We start from the raw sequence: 19,454 nt of genomic DNA, 5'->3' as shown, positions 1-19,454 counted from the left end.
ATCTCTCTCAACTAAGAGGCCGGCGTACTAACCCACAGGGTATTTCCTGGGAAGATTTACTACAGGGGCAAATGAGCTCCTTTCAAAATTTCACTTGAAAATGAGCTACAGGACAGCCAGTAAAAACTATAATTACACTTCGCTGAGGTGTAATTTACCTGTTTATGAAAGCAGGCAACAAATCATTTTTGTGCGTGCATTTTAAAATGTTGATAAATGAATTAGTTTATATTGTTTTTGCATCAAAGAAACTCACTATATGAATGTAGTGGACTTTGGGTGAAACTTTTACTACCAGACTGAACAAATTTTGTGATTTTTTTTTTTTTTTCCCCCAAAATGGTACATTAATGAGTTTTATGCTTTTTGTTTTTTGGGGGTTTTTTTGCAGTTAGATTCTTTGTGCTCTTTTGCAGCACATATTTGCAATTTAGGTATGCTGAAAAGTTCTCAGCCCAACCAACTTCTGAGCATTATTTTGCCACTATATTTTTGGACATTGTTTCAGATTATTGATTGAACCATGTCAACAAAAGTGTGGCATTTTTAAGTGTGGAACTCTGAACCATCATGAAGTTCCTATTGCTGTAGAAGAAAACGAAGGGAAATCCATGAATGTATGATGCAAACAGAGACAAATGCCCATTATACTCCACAGTAAAGAAATGGTGTGCAAACTTTCAGAATGGAGATTTTGAGATGCAAAGTCTGAGAGGCCTCAAACTGTCAACTTTTAAAATTGTTGACCATGTCCATGACTTGATTTTGGCAGACCGGCAAATATTGGCTAAAACAATTACTGAGACACTACAGATACCCAGGGAACGTGTTGTGTAATCCATGAGCAGCTGGGTATACAGAAGCTGTCAGCCAAGTGAGTGCCCAAATGTTTGAATGCTGTTGAGAAGTGATGTTGAGTGAATACTTCCAAGTTTATTTTGCAACATTTTCAGTGAGCTGGTGCCAACCTTTTGGAGTGACTAGTTACTGTTGATGAAACATGGTTATATCACTATGATCCTGAGACAAAACAACAGTCCATGCAATGGCAGCACTCAGGTTCTCCAAGGCCAAGGAAATTCAAGACCCTAAAGTTGGCAGGAAAGCTCATGGCCACAGTGTTTTGGGATCAGGAAGGTATTGTAATGATAGACTTATCTTCCAAAAGGCCAAACAGTCAATGCAGAACACTACTGTAACTTGCTGTGCTGATAAAAGGAGGCACTGAAAGAAAAAAGGAGAGTGAAGTTTCAGAAATTAGTTCTTTTTTTTTTTTTTTTTGCAAGATAGTGCACCTGCTCACAAGGCTGGCAAAACTATGGATGTTTTGACGCAGTTAGGATTTCAGTGCATAGATCGTCCACCCTACTCACCAGATCTTGCTCCATCTAACTATTTTCTGTTTTCAAATCATAAAAAGAGTTTGAAACTCTTGAGTGATTTGGAGGTGATTGCAACAGCGGAGCAGTATTTCAGTGACCAGACATCAGAATATTTTTTGGAAGAGTTACAGAAACTTCAGACACGATGTGCCAAGTGTGTTGAACTTGGGGGTGAATATATGGAATAACTTGTAAGTTTCATGGATCCACTTCATTCCTGTCTTGGTTGGGCTGAGAACTTTTCAGCATCTTCTTGTAGTTGCCAAACCCATTGCAGAACAACCTCCAGCTAAGCAGGCTTTCAAAATATCTACAAAGACTATGTATATGAGAGATTTGTACGTAATGGAGGCACTGTGTACAAATCTGTTTCATGCATATTCCACTGAAAACCCAACTAGTTGGGAATCTCTTGAGAAAGGTTTGAAATCACTACTTTAGAGAACATAAAGAACATAAGACTTGCCATACTGGGACAGACTGAAGGTCCATCAAGTCCAGTATTCTGTTTCCAACAGTTGCCAATCCAGGTCACAAGTACCTGACAAGATTCCAAGGAGTAAAATAGATTCTATGTTGCTTATCCCAGGAATAAGCAGTGAATTCCCCCAAGCCATCTCAATAATGGCTTGTGGACTTTTGTTGTAGGAAATTATCCAAATCTTTTTTAAACCCTGCTAAGCTAACTGATTTCACTACATTCTCTGGCAACGAATTCCAGAGTTTAATTACACATTGAGTGAAGAAATATTCTCTTTGGTTTTGTTTTAAATACACTACCGTGTTTCCCCCAAAATAAGACAGTGTCTTATATTAATTTTGGGTCCAAAAAAGCACTAGGGCTTATTTTTGGGATGTCTTATTTTTTTCATGTAAAACAATCATCTCTACCTTCTTCTTCTCCTCCACCCCAATTCTTTCACTTTCCTTTCTCTCCCCTCCCCCATGTGCAGCATCTTTCCTTCTCTCTCACCCATCCTCTTGTGTAGCATCTTTCTATCCCTCCCTCCCATCCCCCTGTGCAGCAGAACTCCACCAAGCCTCTCACCATTCCCCTTGTGCAGCATCTTTATATCCCTCCCTCCCATTCCCCTGTGCAGTAGAACCACGCCAACCCTCACACTGTGAGACCGACATACCTCCGCTCTGAGGCCTCCAAAAACAGTGATGGCAGCAGCTCTCTAAATGGGCTGGTTTCAGCCTTCCCCACTAAGCCTTTCCCTCTGCCACGTCACTGATGCTGTCGATCTTAACTAGGGCTTATTTTTGGGGTAGAGCTTATATTAGGAGCACCTTTAAAAATCATGCTAGGGCTTATTTTCAGGAAAACACGGTATTTATTTATTTAGTTTCATAACCTGTCCTCCCAGAGGAGCTCTAAACAGTTTATAGCATTACATACATAATAAAGATTAGTATATCGAATGACAGTTTCAGAATCATATAGTACAGAATGAGTTACAGAGTTCACATAAAACTTCATTATCCTTAAGGCAGTACGAAGGCGAATACCTACTCCTTTGATTTATTCTATTCACAGTAACCACCAAAAGACGCAGTGACTTTATAACATTGATAATTGACATCACATGCTTTCTAGCATCAATGATCAAATGTGGAATTTAAACACTCATCCAATCCAAATGCTATTCAATGAAGGTACACCCACCACTCAATCTCTGTGTTTTGATGGTTACTGCTGAATAGAATAAGTCAAAGAGAGTAAGGAGTAGGTACTTGCTATCATACTGCCGTAAGGCTAATGAAGTTTGATTATGTGACGTGCAGATATGTGTGAAAGTATACTAATCATTATTTTTGTTGTAGAGACCATATTTGTAAGATTTTTGATGTTGGATTTCCTGAGGTAGCCTTGCAGAACATGGTCTGTCTAGGGATGCCTAAATGTTGAGATGCTGAGCACCGCCTAAGCACGATTCTATAATGGGCACCTACGTTTTATGGAATTGGTGCTGATAGCAGCGCCTAACTTTAGGCGGACTTTATAGAATCAGCGCCAAAAAACTTTGTTATATAAATCGATTATCATACATAGTGGATCCATTTTATGGATGCAGCCAACATAAATTATAAATGCTATACTGTTTTGCTAAACAGTATGTTTTTATATGTGTTGTGCTTATTTTAAGACTAATTTGATGTATTGATTATTTCTTTCCTTACTTTTGTTGCTGCTGTTGAATAGGGAAATATTTGAAGCAGATAACTACAGTCCAATTCCCATAGCAAACGAAGAAGAGCTCAGAACTGTAATTAGCAAGTTTCCCTTTCAAGATTCAGAACTTGATAAGGTAAGAAGAGCTAGTCCATTTTGAAAAAAAAAAGCTTACTTAAAAACTATTGGAATTAGACAAGATGGTAATGGTGCATAACTGAATGACAAGTGTGATTAATGAAGGGAGCCACTTTTTCATGGGTAATTCAGCATGTGAAAATACCCATGGAAATGTGAGCAATAAACACTTGAATCTGAATTTTGGTAGCTTTCAAGGTCTTTCATGTAGTACATAGCAAAATGCTCCATATCTTTTGTCCACAGTTCAAAAAAAAAAAAGCAGTTATCTAAATGGATGACTATTGCTCTTAGCAGTATTTGTGTGCAGTATTTTTTTTTTTGTCATATTAGCAATTGTGCTGTCCCACAGAATTACTGTGTTTAAACTAATGGGTCTACTGTTTTCTCACTTTTCCTGGGTTGTTTTTTTTTGGTTTTTTTTAAACTTTGAGGAAAATTCTATAAAGATATTTGGGGCAAAGAAAGGGCATGTGCTGGGCAGGACCAGAAGGTATGCATGTATAGGAGGCAATTCTATAATGGTGTGGAAAGGGTAAATGTAAATCACTTGTTCACTCTTTCTAAAAATACTAGGACTAGGGGGCATGCGATGAAGCTACTAAGTAGTAGATTTAAAAACAAACTGGAGACATATTTCTTTACATGTGCAATTAAACTCTGGAATTCGTTGTCGGAGAATGTGGTGAAATCAGTTAGCTTAAAGGGGGTTTAAAAAGGTTTGGATAATTTCCTAAAATAGAAGTCCATAGGCCATTATTGAGATGACTTGTGGAAATCTACTGCTGATTCCTAGGATAAGCAGCATAAAATTTGGGATCTAGCTAGGTACTTGTACCTGGGTTGGCCACTATTGGAAACAGGATACTGGACTTGATGGACCTTCGTTCTGTCCCAGTATGGTAATTCTTGTGTTCTTATGTTATTATCATAGAATACCAACCTAATTTGGCATTGGTGTGCCTGGCATAACTGTGGGCACCTAAATGCAACAAGGATATATGTAACTTAAAGTATTCTGTATTTATTTATTTTTAGTACAGTGGTACCTTTTGTTTGCGAGCATAATTCGTTCCAGAACCATGCTCGTAAACCAAAGTGCTCGCATATCAAAGTGAGTTTCCCCATAGGAAGTAAGGGAAACTTCCTTGATTCGTTTCCCCCCAGCCAGCAGCGCTGCTCGCTTCCACCTCACCACATCCCCAAAAGACCCCCACACCCCTGAGGCCACTGTTGTGCTTCCACCCCCACGAACCGGCATTGCCTGCGAATGCCCCCCAAAAAATAAACCCAGCATTGCCCCCCCCCCCCCCGAGAACTGGCATCACCCGCCCAAACCCAAACTCTTACCCCGATCTGGCACCGGCATGCAGCACCAACCCACAGGACGTGCCGGCACCCATGCCTGCAGATCCTGCCTCTTGCCGCTGGGCTGGGCCTTGAGCATCTACACATGCTCAAGGCCTTCTGGCTCCCGCTCTCCCACCCAACAGGAAAGGCTCTTGCTGGCCAAGCTTCAGCCTCACAGTTCTTTCCCTCCTCAGGCCAGAGGCATCAAAAGGATCCAGGTACCTCTTCTCATTTTTCTAAAACAGCCCCCTCTCTTTCCTCAGAGGCTCCTCTCAAGGCCCAAGCTAAAACTGTGGTACAGTGTGGCACAGTGGTTAAAGCTACAGCCTCAGCACCCTGAGGTTGTGGGTTCAAACCCACGCTGCTCCTTGTGACCCTGGGTAAGTCATTTAATCCCCCCATTGCCCCAGGTACATTAGATAGATTATGTTCTTATGTTCTCCATCAGGATCTATTACAGAGCCTCTCCAAGATCCAGACTGGGGTCCCTCTACATCTACCTGTACTTCCCCTCTCCATCCTCCAACCTTACCAGGAGCATGGTCTGAACCTGATTAGTTTATTCCTTCAGATTCCTTCAGGATCTGCCAATTGCTGATCAGCCACCTTTCCAGACAGAGGAAGCAGGGCCTTATTCATATTCCAAATTCCTTCAAAAGATTTCCACGCTTCTCAGTCTTAATCAGGGTTCTATGCTTGCTGACAAAAAAGACTTCTAGGCTATTCTCCAATCTTCTCAAAAACTTTCTAAAGAACAGATTGCACTTCCAGTGCATCAAATCCTTCAAAATTTTCAGCTCTCCAACTGGCAGAAACCTCTATCAGTTTCCACTGCCTCTAAACATCTTGATTTTAAATACAAGGTGAAAAAAAGCCCCTGGGCATGATCTGCCACAGTTGCCGCACTATTCCATGGTTTCAGAAGTTTATCTACACGACGTGCTGTTCACAGTGGTGAACAATAGCCAGCTCTGAGGGTTTGGCTATTATGAATGAGAGTTAATGACTGTTGGAAGAGTTGGGTGTTAAGGACTGTCAGAACAAGTTAATGACTATGGAAATACTCATCCCTTCAGATGGTGGTCTTCAAATTTAACATGAATATTTAACATCAAATTTAACATGAATATTTAACATGAATAACTCTGAATATTATTCTTGGCTTCCATTTCTTGCTAGTGTCACTGGAATAGGTGATGAGGGGAGGGGCCTAAGGCATGGGACTTAAGGCAAAGGCTCACCACCGGTGGCTTGTTCAAAGCTCCATGCAAGACTTATCTTGTTTAACAAATTGGCTGAATTTCTATGCATTTGATCAATATTTGTTTTCTTCAAATATAGAGTTCTGCAAATATTTGCATTTTACTAGGGTGTTTTATACCCATTGTTAAATTTTACAATCTTTATTTATGTTAGTAAACTACATCAAGCTACATGATTGAAATTTTAAATTTAAGTTGAGTGTTACTTTCTTTATTACAATAGCAAACCTTTCCAAAGAAACTGCCGATGTCTCAGTCAGTGCCTCAGATATACATGCAGGTCAAAGAATTTATTTATGCAAGCCTTAAGTTCTCGGAGTCTCTTCATCGTAGGTAAGTATGACCAGTAACATTTATATGCATAGTTAGAATCTGTTGTTTTCCATTGACTAGGATTCAGCAATGTTTTATGACATAGTGCCAAAAAATACTTGAAGCATTGGTGTGCCAGAGGAAGCAGTCTACTGCAATAATATCTGTGGCTGCTGTTATCTGGTTCTGGATAGGAAAGCTGTTTTCCTTTTTGAATCTGATGTGACAGGACCTTGGTCCCCTCCAAGCCTCATATCTACCCAGAACAGCGTAGCAGAATAATTTCTCAATGCCCAATGCTAATGGTATGCAAATTATAGGCACACTGTTAGGGTTGAGCATTGGGATGTTAAGGGGGAGGAGCATGCCTGGTACATTTGCACAAGATTTGTGCGGTAAGCACAGCTCTTGTGTGCATGCCCAGTCAAGCTATGGAGCAGGGAGCCTATGCTTAGGAGTGGAGGCTGGCAGGGAGGAGAGTGAATAGGACATAAAGATATACATTATGCCTTCATTACGGATGTGTGTTCTCATGATCCTGAGATCCTCCCCTCCCCTCAGAGCAGTCTCGCCCACATTCTGATGCTTACAATCTCAGGAGATCTCTCTTCAGACATCCTAACGCCAGCTCTGAGCTGAGCTGGCGTTAGGTTTTTAGCAGTAGGGCAGGGTTCGGTTTGTGCACTCTTTCTGAGCATTGAGAGGGAATAGGTGGAGGACTGTCTTGGTCAGAGGGCTCCTTTTGGCACTACAGACATGCATCCCCGCGGACAACAGCCGATATCAGCTGCTGCAGAGAGAGGTCATTTGAGGCCTCTTAAACACCATCAAGGGGTCCAGCAGGCCTTGAGCATGTGCAGATGCTCAAGGCTCTGCACCAGCTCAGCACATAGCGTTGGTATTGGCTTCCTGAGCACCTAAACTGTAAGTGCAATGCTGATTGGGGGGGGAGGTTATTGGAGGACAGTAGCACTGGTCATCTGGGGGGTAGGTGGGGGTGGAGGATAGTAGTGCTAGTCATTGGAGAGGAGGGGAAGACATTAGCATCAATCTTCGGGAGAAAGATGATGGTGGAGGAGGATAGTAGTGCAGGTCATTGGGGGGTAGAGAATAGCAGTATCAATCAATGAATTATGCCCTATTGGAAGCCATAGGAGGGACCTATCTAGACACTACCAGGTCTACCCACTGCACTCGTACAAAGACCCGCTCATTCAGTTAACACACAAACAACAAGAAAAAAAGTGGAGAAAAAGCCTCAGTTCATTTTCATATGGCAAAAAAACTCCACTTATAAACAACCATTAAGCAAGGTTCAAAATGTATCAGTTCACTCCTATGGTTTCTAATTGGGCATAATTCATTAGTTTTAGGAGTTTTATATGTCCTTCCTGAGATTTTTTTGAATCATTTTTTTACCCCAAAATCTCAGTTTATGTTTGAGTAGTATATGGTTTATTGGCACTAGTTGATTTTAAATTTAGTAGCATTTTATAGCAGGAGTTCTCAGCTCAGTCCTCAGTGCACACCCAACCTGTCAGGTCTTCAGGATAAAACAAAAAAGACAATCCAACACAGTCTGCAGTGAAACAAAAACAGCACAAACCAAAACAAAAAGGAACTGCAGACATACATACAAGATCTCAGCTTAGGTGTCCGCTGACGTTGATGACGCTGCTTATTTGACTTTCACTTTCCCACGGCGTTCTTTCCATTGCTTCCCAGCAAGTTTATACAACGATCTTTTGCCAGCAATTATTTTCGGACTATACAAGCTTATGTTTATTTTTGTTTGCGGTTCAATTTGATACCTTACTAATTAGGGACCCCCTTTTTTTTTTTTTTAGTTCATTAATTTTATTGAATATTATAAGTAATATACAGAAAGCAGTTCAAATACATAAAAATTGAATAAGAAATAGTGATGTAGAAACAAAAGAAACCATAATTGCTGTTATTTGCATATAGTAGATTAGTAAGAAGAATTCAGAGTATTTGAAACTGCTAAGAAAAGAAATAGAAAGGATAGAAAAGCAGAGAAGATGAATTGAAATAAAAAAGAAAAAAGAGAGATAAAGAAAAAGAGAGAGAAAGAGAGAGAGAGAGGCAGAAGTGTCTACAAGGCAGAATGAACATATGAATCTAAGAATGACCAAGGTGATTTATTTCGCACCAAATTTGTAGATAAACGAGATATCGTGTTCTTTTCATATGCATATGATTCGAATTTGTGGTACATGCTCAAGGAGTTCCACCAAAAGGTGTAGTCTAGTAGTGTGGGTGACTTCCAATTTTTCAAAATGTGCATAAGAGCTGTCACAATCATGGTGTCAATAAGTTTAGGAGGGCAGTTTGATAGTGCGAAACAAGGGTGTTGAGAACGAAGGATTATAATGTCTATGGAAATAGCTTCTGAACTTATCCCAGGACAAGCAGGCAGCTATTCTTGACTGATGGGTGACGGCACCGACGGAGCCCCGGTACGGACAATTTTAGAGTGATTGCACTCTAAGAACTTTTTAGAAAGTTCTAGCTCGGCCGCACCGCGCACGCGCGAGTGCCTTCCCGCCCGACAGAGGCGCGCGGTCCCTCAGTTTCTTAGTTTCCGCGGAGCTAAGAAGACGCGTTTTCAACGGCTGTTGAAATTTTTTCCTATCTTGCCTTCCCGCTCGCGTAAACGTTGGCTTAATTTGCCTTTTTTCTTTCTTTTATTTTGTTAAAAAAAAAAAAATCTTTCATTTTTTTTTTCTTCAATTTTCGGTTTTCCCCGGCGGGGCCTTCTGCCACCATCGAAGCCTCGGCCTTCGATTTGGCGGAAGCCGTTTTTCCTTTCATGCCCCCTCAACCGGGTTTTAAAAAGTGCCAGCGGTGTGCTAGGCCTATATCTCTCACGGACCCACACAACTGGTGTTTACAGTGTTTGGGTCCTGAGCATCAGGCCTCTTCTTGCACCCGCTGTGCTACTTTGAAAAAACGAACTTTAAAAAATCGCTTAATTCAACAGCGATTGTTGTTCGGTGCCGAGATGTCCGACCCCGTTCCCTCGACTCCGGCTTCGGCACCGATTCAGTCGGCACCCTCGTCTTCGACGCCGCGTGATTCCACACCGGCATCCCAACAGTCAGGTAAGCCGGCTAAGAAGCCTTCCCCGCTGGAACGTCTTCCGGCCTCGAGTGCAGTGAGCCCAATCCTGCCGCCGGTTCGACGCCAGCGGAAGCGCTCCGCCCCTATAGAGGTGAGTCCCTCGACATCGGGCTCCTCATCTCCGGGGCGTCGAGCGGCACCGCAGGTACCGCAGAAGAAAAAAGCGGTACCGGTGCCATCCCTCGATGACCGCATTACGGCCATCCTTCAGGTGCAGCTGAAGGAGCAATTAGAACGACTCCTTCCTGCTATCATGACACCGAACCTTCCGGTGCCAGTTCGCACCGAGCCATCGGTACCGGTTGTTGAACAACCTGTATCGGTACCGATTGTGGAACCTGTATTAACCGCTTCCACTGTTTCGGTACCGCTTCACCTAACCTCATCGGTATCGATGCCAGTCCTTGCACCGGAGCCGAGAGCTCACCATCAATCGGTGCAGACTTCGGCACCGGTGCGTCCGATAACTTCTCCGGACACGGTATCGATGAGGTCGGGTAAGTCGATGCGCAAAACCCGACACATGCAAACGTCGACACCTGAGTCTCGGGACCATTCTTCCCATGTAAGGGACCCTGATCTGTGGGGAGACTCAGAGGAACCCTTTCTTTCTGAAGGAGAATGTTCCTCAGAGGAGGAGGATTCGGCTGTCCCTGACCCATCCTCCAAACAGGCCACTTCCTCTTTCTCTAGTTTTTTGAAAGAGATGTGTGAGTCCTTGTCCATTCCTTTGGAGGCTGAATCCAAAAAGTCTAAAGCTTTTTTGGATGCCCTTGATTTTGATCAGCCTCCAAAGGAATTTTTGAAACTTCCCCTTCATGACATCCTGAGGGAAACTTTCTATAAGAATTTAGAGACTCCTTTAACTGTCCCAGGGGCCCCACGTAAACTGGATTCTCTATATAAGGTAATTCCCATTCCTGGGTTCGACAAACCTCAACTTCCACATGAATCCTTATTTGTCGAATCCACCCTTAAAAAGACTTCAGGAGCCAGTGTATATGCATCTGTCCCTCCTGGCAGAGAAGGAAGGGCCATGGATAAATTTGGTAAGAGGCTCTACCAAAATGCTATGTTAGCTAATAGGGCTAGTAATTATGCTTTTCATTTTTCTTTTTATTTAAAGCATCTCCTTACCACCATGGCTTCTTTCGAGAAATATCTTCCTTCACGAAAGCATTCCGCTTTTCACACATGCTTGTCGTCTCTTCTCCAATTGCGTAAGTTTATGGTGAGATCCATATATGACACTTTTGAACTTACATCCAGAGCGACAGCAATGTCAGTAGCTATGCGTCGTTTGGCCTGGCTTCGGGTATCCGAGCTTGATGTTAACCATCAAGATCGGTTAGCTAATGCCCCATGTCTAGGGGATGAGCTCTTTGGGGATTCCATGGACTCAACCACACAAAAGCTCTCTGCTCATGAGACGCGCTGGGATACCCTGCTCAAGAATAAAAAGAAGCCTCCTCCGCCAAGACCATACAGGCAGCAATCGGCCTATCAACGCCGTTTCACAGCCCGTCCATTGCCTACCACTGCTCAACAACCTAGGCGTCAGAGGCAACAGCAACGTCAGCCTCCCAGACAACAGCAACAGCAACAAGCTGTAAAACAACCTCCTCAGCAAAAGTCACAGCCCTTTTGACTTCATTCTCCGCAGTATAGCCAGTATCCCTATTCCTGCTCTCCTGCCTCAACCAATAGGAGGTCGACTTTCTCTGTTCCTCAGCCGGTGGGAAGTAATCACTTCGGACCAATGGGTCCTCAACATCATCCGCCACGGCTACTCTCTCAACTTTCAGACTCTCCCACCTCAAAGCCTGCCAAAAGAGTCTGCTTTGAACAGTCCTCAATCAGCCCTCCTTATTCAGGAGGTCCAATCCCTCCTCCTTCTGAACGCTATAGAGGAAGTTCCTCTAGATCAAAAGGGGCAGGGATTCTACTCCCGCTACTTTCTAGTTCCCAAAAAGACAGGAGATCTCAGACCCATCCTGGATCTTCGCGATCTCAACATTCATCTAGTAAAAGAAAAATTCAAGATGCTTTCTTTAGCCATCCTTTATCCCCTTCTAAATCAAAACGACTGGCTATGCTCCCTCGATCTCAAAGAGGCTTACACTCACATACCGATCAATGTAACCTCAAGACCATATCTCCGATTCATGATCAATCATTGTCATTACCAGTACAAGGTGCTGCCCTTCGGTCTTGCCTCATCTCCAAGGGTATTCACCAAATGTCTCATTGTGGTGGCGGCTTTTCTACGCTCTCACCACCTGCATGTATTTCCTTACCTGGACGATTGGTTGATCAAAGACACTTCTGCCCAAGCGGTCCTTCTGGCCACCAACCAAACCATCCAGTTTCTACAACTTCTGGGATTCGAGATCAATCTACCCAAATCCCATATCATTCCCACTCAGAGACTTCAATTCATTGGAGCGATCCTGGATACACTCCTCATGAGAGCTTTCCTGCCATCCAATCATCTTCAGACCCTTCAGTCTCTATGTCACCAGGTACTTCCTCTGCCGTCCATCTCAGCAAGGCAAATGATGGTGCTCTTGGGACACATGGCATCCACAGTTCATGTCACACCTCATGCCCGTCTTCACCTGCGCACTCCTCAATGGACCCTTGCGACCCAGTGGTCCCAAGCGTCGGACCCTTGCTCACGACACATATCTGTGACATCATCTCTTCGTCAGTCTCTGCAATGGTGGTTGGTATCCTCAAATCTATCCAGAGGTCTTCTGTTCCATCAGCCTCCTCATCAACTAGTCATCACCACCGACGCCTCTCTGTATGCATGGGGAGCTCACTTGAACGAGTTCCAGACTCAAGGTCTTTGGTCAGCCCAGGAGAGGAAACATCAAATCAATTTCCTGGAACTCAGAGCGATGTTTTACGCCCTCAAGGCCTTCCAACACCTTCTCTTTCCTCAGGTCCTTCTGTTGTGCACAGACAATCAGGTTGCGATGTACTACATCAACAAACAGGGTGGGACAGGCTCTCGCATTTTATGCCAGGAAGCCCAGAAGATCTGGACTTGGGCCATAGATCATCATCTCTTCCTGAAAGCTATATACATTCAAGGGAAACAGAATTCCTTAGCAGACAAACTCAGCAGAATTCTCCAACCTCACGAGTGGACACTCGATCCTGTAACTCTGCACTCTATCTTCAATCAATGGGGCACTCCTCAGATAGACCTCTTTGCAGCTCCTCACAATCATCAGCTGCCCCTATTCTGCTCCAGACTTTACTCTCCACACCGTCTAACAGCAGATGCTTTTCTCCTCGACTGGTCGAATCTGTTCCTGTACGCCTTCCCTCCTCTGCCTCTCATGTTGAGAACCTTGTTCAAGCTCAAGAGGGAACGAGCCACCATGATTCTGATTGCCCCGAGGTGGCCCAGGCAACATTGGTTCTCCCTTCTACTTCAACTCAGTTCCAGGGAACCTTTTCTTCTTCCTCTGTTTCCTTCTCTGCTTACGCAACAGCAGGGAACCCTTCTGCATCCCAACCTCCAGTCTCTACACCTGATGGCTTGGTATCTCTCGGGCTGAACTCGACTGATACTCTTTTATCTCAGCCCGTTCGTTCCATTCTGAATGCCTCCAGGAAACCAGCCACTCTACAATGTTACCATCAAAAGTGGACGAGGTTTTCTTCCTGGTGTCTTCTTCATCATCTTGATCCCACTTCCCTAGCGGTGGAGACGTTGTTGGATTATCTTCTTTCTTTGTCTGATTCTGGCCTGAAGTCCTCTTCCATCAGGGTCCACCTCAGTGCCATTGCAGCTTTTCATGAGCCAGTCCATGGAAAACTTCTTTCAGCTCATCCCCTGGTATCCAGGTTCATGCGTGGGCTTTTCAATGTGAAACCACCTCTTAAAGCCCCTCCGGTTATCTGGGATCTCAATGTGGTTCTTTCAGCGTTAATGAAGCCTCCATTTGAACCTTTAGCTACTTCTCCTTTCAAATTTCTCACTTGGAAGGTACTTTTCCTTATTGCTCTTACCTCTGCCAGGAGAGTCAGTGAGCTTCATGCACTGGTTGCAGATCCACCTTTTACGGTCTTTCATCATGACAAGGTGGTTCTGCGTACACATCCAAAGTTTCTCCCCAAGGTTGTCTCGGAATTTCATCTCAACCAATCCATTGTTCTACCGGTTTTCTTTCCAAAACCTCATTCTCATTCTGGGGAACAAGCTCTGCATACTTTGGATTGTAAAAGGGCTCTTGCTTACTATCTGCAGCGTACGAAACCCCACAGATCAGTTCCCCAACTTTTTCTGTCCTTTGATCCGAACAAATTGGGACGTCCTGTTTCTAAACGCACGTTGTCTAATTGGCTAGCAGCGTGCATTTCTTTCTGCTATGCTCAGACCGGACTGACACTGGAAGGTTCTGTCACGGCCCATCGAGTCAGAGCAATGGCAGCATCTGTAGCTTTCCTCCGTTCCACTCCTATTGAGGAAATCTGCAAAGCTGCTACTTGGTCCTCAGTTCACACTTTTACATCTCATTATTGTCTGGATGCATTCTCCAGAAGGGATGGTCACTTCGGCCAATCTGTATTACAAAATTTGTTTTCTTGATGGCCAACCTTCCCTCCATCCCTCTTTTTGTTAGCTTAGAGGTCACCCATCAGTCAAGAATAGCTGCCTGCTTGTCCTGGGATAAAGCACAGTTACTTACCGTAACAGGTGTTATCCAGGGACAGCAGGCAGATATTCTTGCGTCCCACCCACCTCCCCGGGTTGGCTTCTTAGCTGGCTTATACTAACTGAGGGACCGCGCGCCTCTGTCGGGCGGGAAGGCACTCGCGCGTGCGCGGTGCGGCCGAGCTAGAACTTTCTAAAAAGTTCTTAGAGTGCAATCACTCTAAAATTGTCCGTACCGGGGCTCCGTCGGTGCCGTCACCCATCAGTCAAGAATATCTGCCTGCTGTCCCTGGATAACACCTGTTACGGTAAGTAACTGTGCTATTTGGTAATAGATTTTATGGTGTCCCATATACGAGTCCAAAAGGAATGAACCATAGTGCAGTGAAGAAGCATGTGATCAAGAGTTCCAGGCTCTTTCAAACAGTTCCAACAGGTAGGGACCCCTAATTGAAGACGTGTTAACCGAAACACGGACCTTGTTGGGTCCCCTGGTTTGTAAAAAGGTGCTGACATTAACCGCAATTAATAACTGGATCTGGATGAGCTCCTTTGTTCCTTTTCTCAAAGCACAACCTTACCAAAGGTACCCATCCTAACTATTCAATAAGACACAACAACTCTATTTATGGGTAATTAGCCGCAGCTCAGTTTATTGATACAAAACAACATGTTTACATATTTTTACAACTACAATTAATATAAATCCAAGAGCTCCCCCCGAGCTATCCAAACAAAGCATTCTGTGCCCTCGACCCTGCCACTTCAACAAGGGTCTGAGGGGTGGCATGTCCCTCATGCCCCTTTTTCCCGGGTCACCTGACCCACCAGGCACGGCACCCCGCCGGCCCACCGCTCATCACCCGATGAGCCCCAATGACCGAGTAGCTCGGGGGATCCGCCCCCGAGCTTCTCCCTAAAACAAGCAAAACAAAGGGAGGGTGGGAGGGAAAAACCGCCTTGGAGGACCCGAACAGTTAAGGTCCTCCAAGCCCTCCCCTTTTATCCCTTCAGCTCCCCCGTGCACGCCTCAGCCCACCAATGAAATTTAAATTCGGCTTTTAGCCTTTTGCAGGCCAATCAGCCGCAACGCTGACTCGACCGCCCCCCCCGACCGCCCCATCGATCGCTAACACGGAGGCTCACCAGCCCCGTATTACATTATGCCCTTCGACACTAGGTCTCGGGCTCGCATAAATAATTGTTTTAATAAACATAGCCTTGTACATTTGTCTGCAGGTCTTCTGGATACCCTCAATGAATATGAATGGGACACACTTGTATGTACTTCCTACTCTGTATGCATACATATTCTTTGTGGGTATCTTGAACACCTGACTTGGATGGGTGTGTCCTGAGGACTGGGTTGAGAACCACTGTTTCTTAATCATGTGCTACAGATTGTAGAATTGAGGTGAAAATGGACTTTATTGGTTTTAGGTTAAATTAGTTTTAACTTGTATTTTATTTTTAGAATTTGTGGGTGGATGTGTGGAGGTTTTTGCGACAGTTGTTTGGCAGGAAATAGAGAGTATAGGTATATATGGCAGATATAAGTGGGGTATCTATGGGGATGTGTTTGTGCATCTGTGTGGGCCAGATATATGTGGTATTTAGAGGCATGAGAGGGATAGATATGAGATGGAAGACTGTTGGGAATCAGGTAGCGAGATGAGCAAGGTTTGAGGAGTATGACTGCTGGGGTGATGATAGGGATTGAGCAAAAGTATACCAATTTAAAATTTTTTATTGATCATGTAAAAAATGGAATCACACCAATCCACTGATATACACAATATTAATATCCCTCTAAGCCCCTAGTTGGCTTGAAAATAAACATATACATTTACAGTTGATAAACCCCTAGAATCCAAAGCCCTAATTATAATTTTGTAGGGTTTTAGCATTGGTTTACGTGGCATGATTCATCATGAGAAAAGGACCAATTTTTGAATAGATGCTGCTACTTATCTGCAACTGCTAAAGATAGATAGGAATAAACTGTTAGCATGGATTTCCGTAATAAAATACATTGGCCTGCTAAATGATGTTGCTACTGTATTTGCAAAAAGATCTCTATTTGTTATTCATTTAAGACCCCCCCCCAGATCTGGTTTAAATCACAAAAATTAACATTTGAGGATCAGTCTTAAAAGCAGAAGTCTGGAAGCTATTTAGAGCTCATCAGCCAGTTTCTGTTGTTAATTAATGCAAATGACTGATTTCACAGATTCCTAATTGACTATCTTTACTGTTGACACATGCTAACAAGCATCTTCATTTAGCTCCTATCTAAATATTTGCTAGCAAACATACAAAAGTTCCTTCCTGGTTTTTTTTATTTTGTATTTATTGATTTTAAATTATACATATGGCAGAACAACTAAGATAAGATGATAATAAAGAAATTAATAAAAAGCAATAAGCTTCATACTTAAGAGTAATACAAATAAACAATCACTACTCCACGTCAAGGAGATGCATCAATACCTATCTTATGCACATAATAATCTACAACAAGCATGTCAAACTCAAAGGCTGACATGGGCCAAATAAACAAGGTTTAAGTTTATGTGGGCCACAAAAAGCAAAAACATCATTTTTCATAGAAACTTAGGGCTCCTTTTACTAAGGTGTGCTAGGGCTTTAATGCGTGGAATAGCGCCCGAACTAGACCTTAACGCCAGCATTGAGCTGGCGTTCTAAAAGTGTAGCGCGCGGTAATTTTCTGTGTGCGCTAAAAACGCTAGCACACCTTAGTAAAAAGAGCCCTTAGGTATAAAAAAAGAACTAGAGCAAAGATAAAATTAATATTTTCTTCCTGACATAAGAACATAAGAATTGCTGCTGCTGGGTCAGACCAGTGGTCCATCATGCCCAGCAGTCCGCTCACGTGGCGGCCCGTAGGTCAAAGACCAGCGCCCTAACTGAAACTAGCCTTCCCTACCTGTGTACGTTCTGGTTCAGCAGGAACTTGTCTAACTTTGTCTTGAATCCCTGGAGGGTGTTTCACCTCTGACAGACTCCGGAAGAGCATTCAAGTTTTCTACCACTCTGGGTGTAGAACTTCCTTACGTTCGTACGGAATCTATCCCCTTTCACTTGGCATCTCTTCTCTGATGCTATTTTTCCTATTTTGGGGAAAATTTTGTCTGCAGTGATCTGATAGACTTATTTCCTTTTATAGGTGTAAATAACTGTTTGCACCGATAAGTACTTCCAAACATGGAAATAATTTTGTATGCAAATTTTCAAGTATTTTCAAACCTGTCTGGCAAATATTTGTAAAATTCACTGTATTTTGTCTTCAAATCGGAATTGCATTGGATCTCAATTGCTTTCATTTGCATATGATTAGGTACTGATTCTATGTTTATTGAGAAAATCGAAGAAAACAAAAAAAAAACTTGTCTTCCAAAGATTTAAAATCTTCAAATCTTGTTTCAAACTCAGTTCTAAGGCTTAAAATTTTTTCTGTATATTTGTGATACGATGCAATTTCACCTAAACTTGATTTGTTTGTTGAATGTCAGAAAATGTGTTAAATCTTCATTTTTCAACTGCTTTTCCTAAAGAACTAGCTTACATTAGAATGCTTTAACTTGATCAAACATGTTCATAATTATCTGATCTTTTTCCTTGCAGTTTTAAATTGAAATCATTTAAATGTTTAGTTATATCAACCATGAAGGATAAATCTTGTAACCATACTGGATCAGAAAACAATCTTGTGTCTTGAGGTTTTAGTTATTAAAAACTGACATATTTCTTCTTTCAAGTCCCAGAATTATTTAAGGACCTTGAAGCAGGATAGCCAATGTACCTCGGTAAAGTAGGACAAACCAGAATATTTGCTTTGTAATTCACTTAAGAAAGCAGAGAATTGTCGCTGATTTAAGCCTCAAGATCTTATGAAATTGATTATTTTTTGACAAATGTCAACACATTTTCCATGTTTATTACCTTTGTGCTTAATACTTCTTGATGTATAATGCAATTCATGTTTGAATCTTGGATCCTTCATATATTTCACTTTGGGTTTTATCTCAGTAATGCCAGAAAACAGTTGGTTTTTCAGGCCATTGAAGGAGCTCCATCTGTAGATACAGAAGCTAGTTTTGACAGAGGTAAATTGTATTTTTTGCAGAAGTTCATAAATAAAATATATCTTGTCCTGTTATAGTGCCACACATCGGTACTAGTTCCAATAATTCCTCAAAAATGTTGAAATTTGTGTCGCAAGCACGAAGAAACACAGCTAGTTGAGCTACACCCCCAATGTCCGTACTCTCGTCACAGGCAATGGAAAAAGCTTCGAAACTAGATGATTTTGCTTTGATTTGATCACTTAAATTGCTGGCCAAATCAGTAATTCTTTCTGCAACTGTATTTCGAGACAAAGAGATTGTTTGAAAAACCTGAACATAAGAAAAGCCTTACTGGGTCAGACCAATGGTCCATCAAGCTCAGTAGCCCATTTTCATGGTGGCCAATCCAAGTCACTAGTACCCGGCCAAAACCCAAGGAATAGCAATATTCCATGTACCAATCCAGGGCACGCAGGACAATCAATTTCTGCAACTTTAATTAGAAATTCCTTGATGAAATCACCTTCAATAAAAGGTTTTGAGTGTTTAGCTATCAACTCCGACAAGGCGTAGCTTGCATGTACCGCTACTTCACTTTCGTGTGATACTGTAGTAAACATGAACTGTTGTTTTTTCAGTCCCAACTTGAGCTCTTTCAACTTTTTTTTTCTTATTAATCCTTTATAATTGTCTTATTTTAATTTAATAGTGCCATTTAATGTTATATAATTTTGGCACACTAATAGCATTATTACATATCAAGCAAATTATTTTATCGTTTACTTCACAGCAAAAATACTCCAATTCTTACTTTTCTTGGAAATTTCGATGCTCATCAGCAATTTTTCATTTAGTTTTACTACCACTTGGTTTTGATAAAGATATACTGAATACAAAGAGCTGAAATAAACTAGTAATTGTTAACACAAA

At 42.5% G+C, this 19,454-nt stretch overlaps 1 protein-coding gene across 6 annotated transcripts in view; it reads left to right on the top strand.

The window, feature by feature from the left end:
* EXOC6 (exocyst complex component 6) overlaps positions 1-19,454 on the top strand; it is a 254,284-nt gene that overhangs the window by 120,375 nt on the left and 114,455 nt on the right. For all 6 annotated transcript variants that reach the window (XM_033941888.1, XM_033941883.1, XM_033941884.1 and 3 more), the window contains 2 exons: positions 3,589-3,694; positions 6,532-6,641. In XM_033941888.1, coding sequence (XP_033797779.1) covers positions 3,589-3,694; positions 6,532-6,641 — 216 coding nt within the window. The remainder of the gene's footprint in view (positions 1-3,588; positions 3,695-6,531; positions 6,642-19,454) is intronic.

This window comes from Geotrypetes seraphini, chromosome 4 (genome assembly GCF_902459505.1).
Source record: "Geotrypetes seraphini chromosome 4, aGeoSer1.1, whole genome shotgun sequence".
NCBI lineage: Eukaryota > Metazoa > Chordata > Amphibia > Gymnophiona > Dermophiidae > Geotrypetes > Geotrypetes seraphini.
The sequence above is the reverse complement of the archived record's forward strand: the minus strand, read 5'-3'. Positions and strand labels throughout refer to the sequence as shown.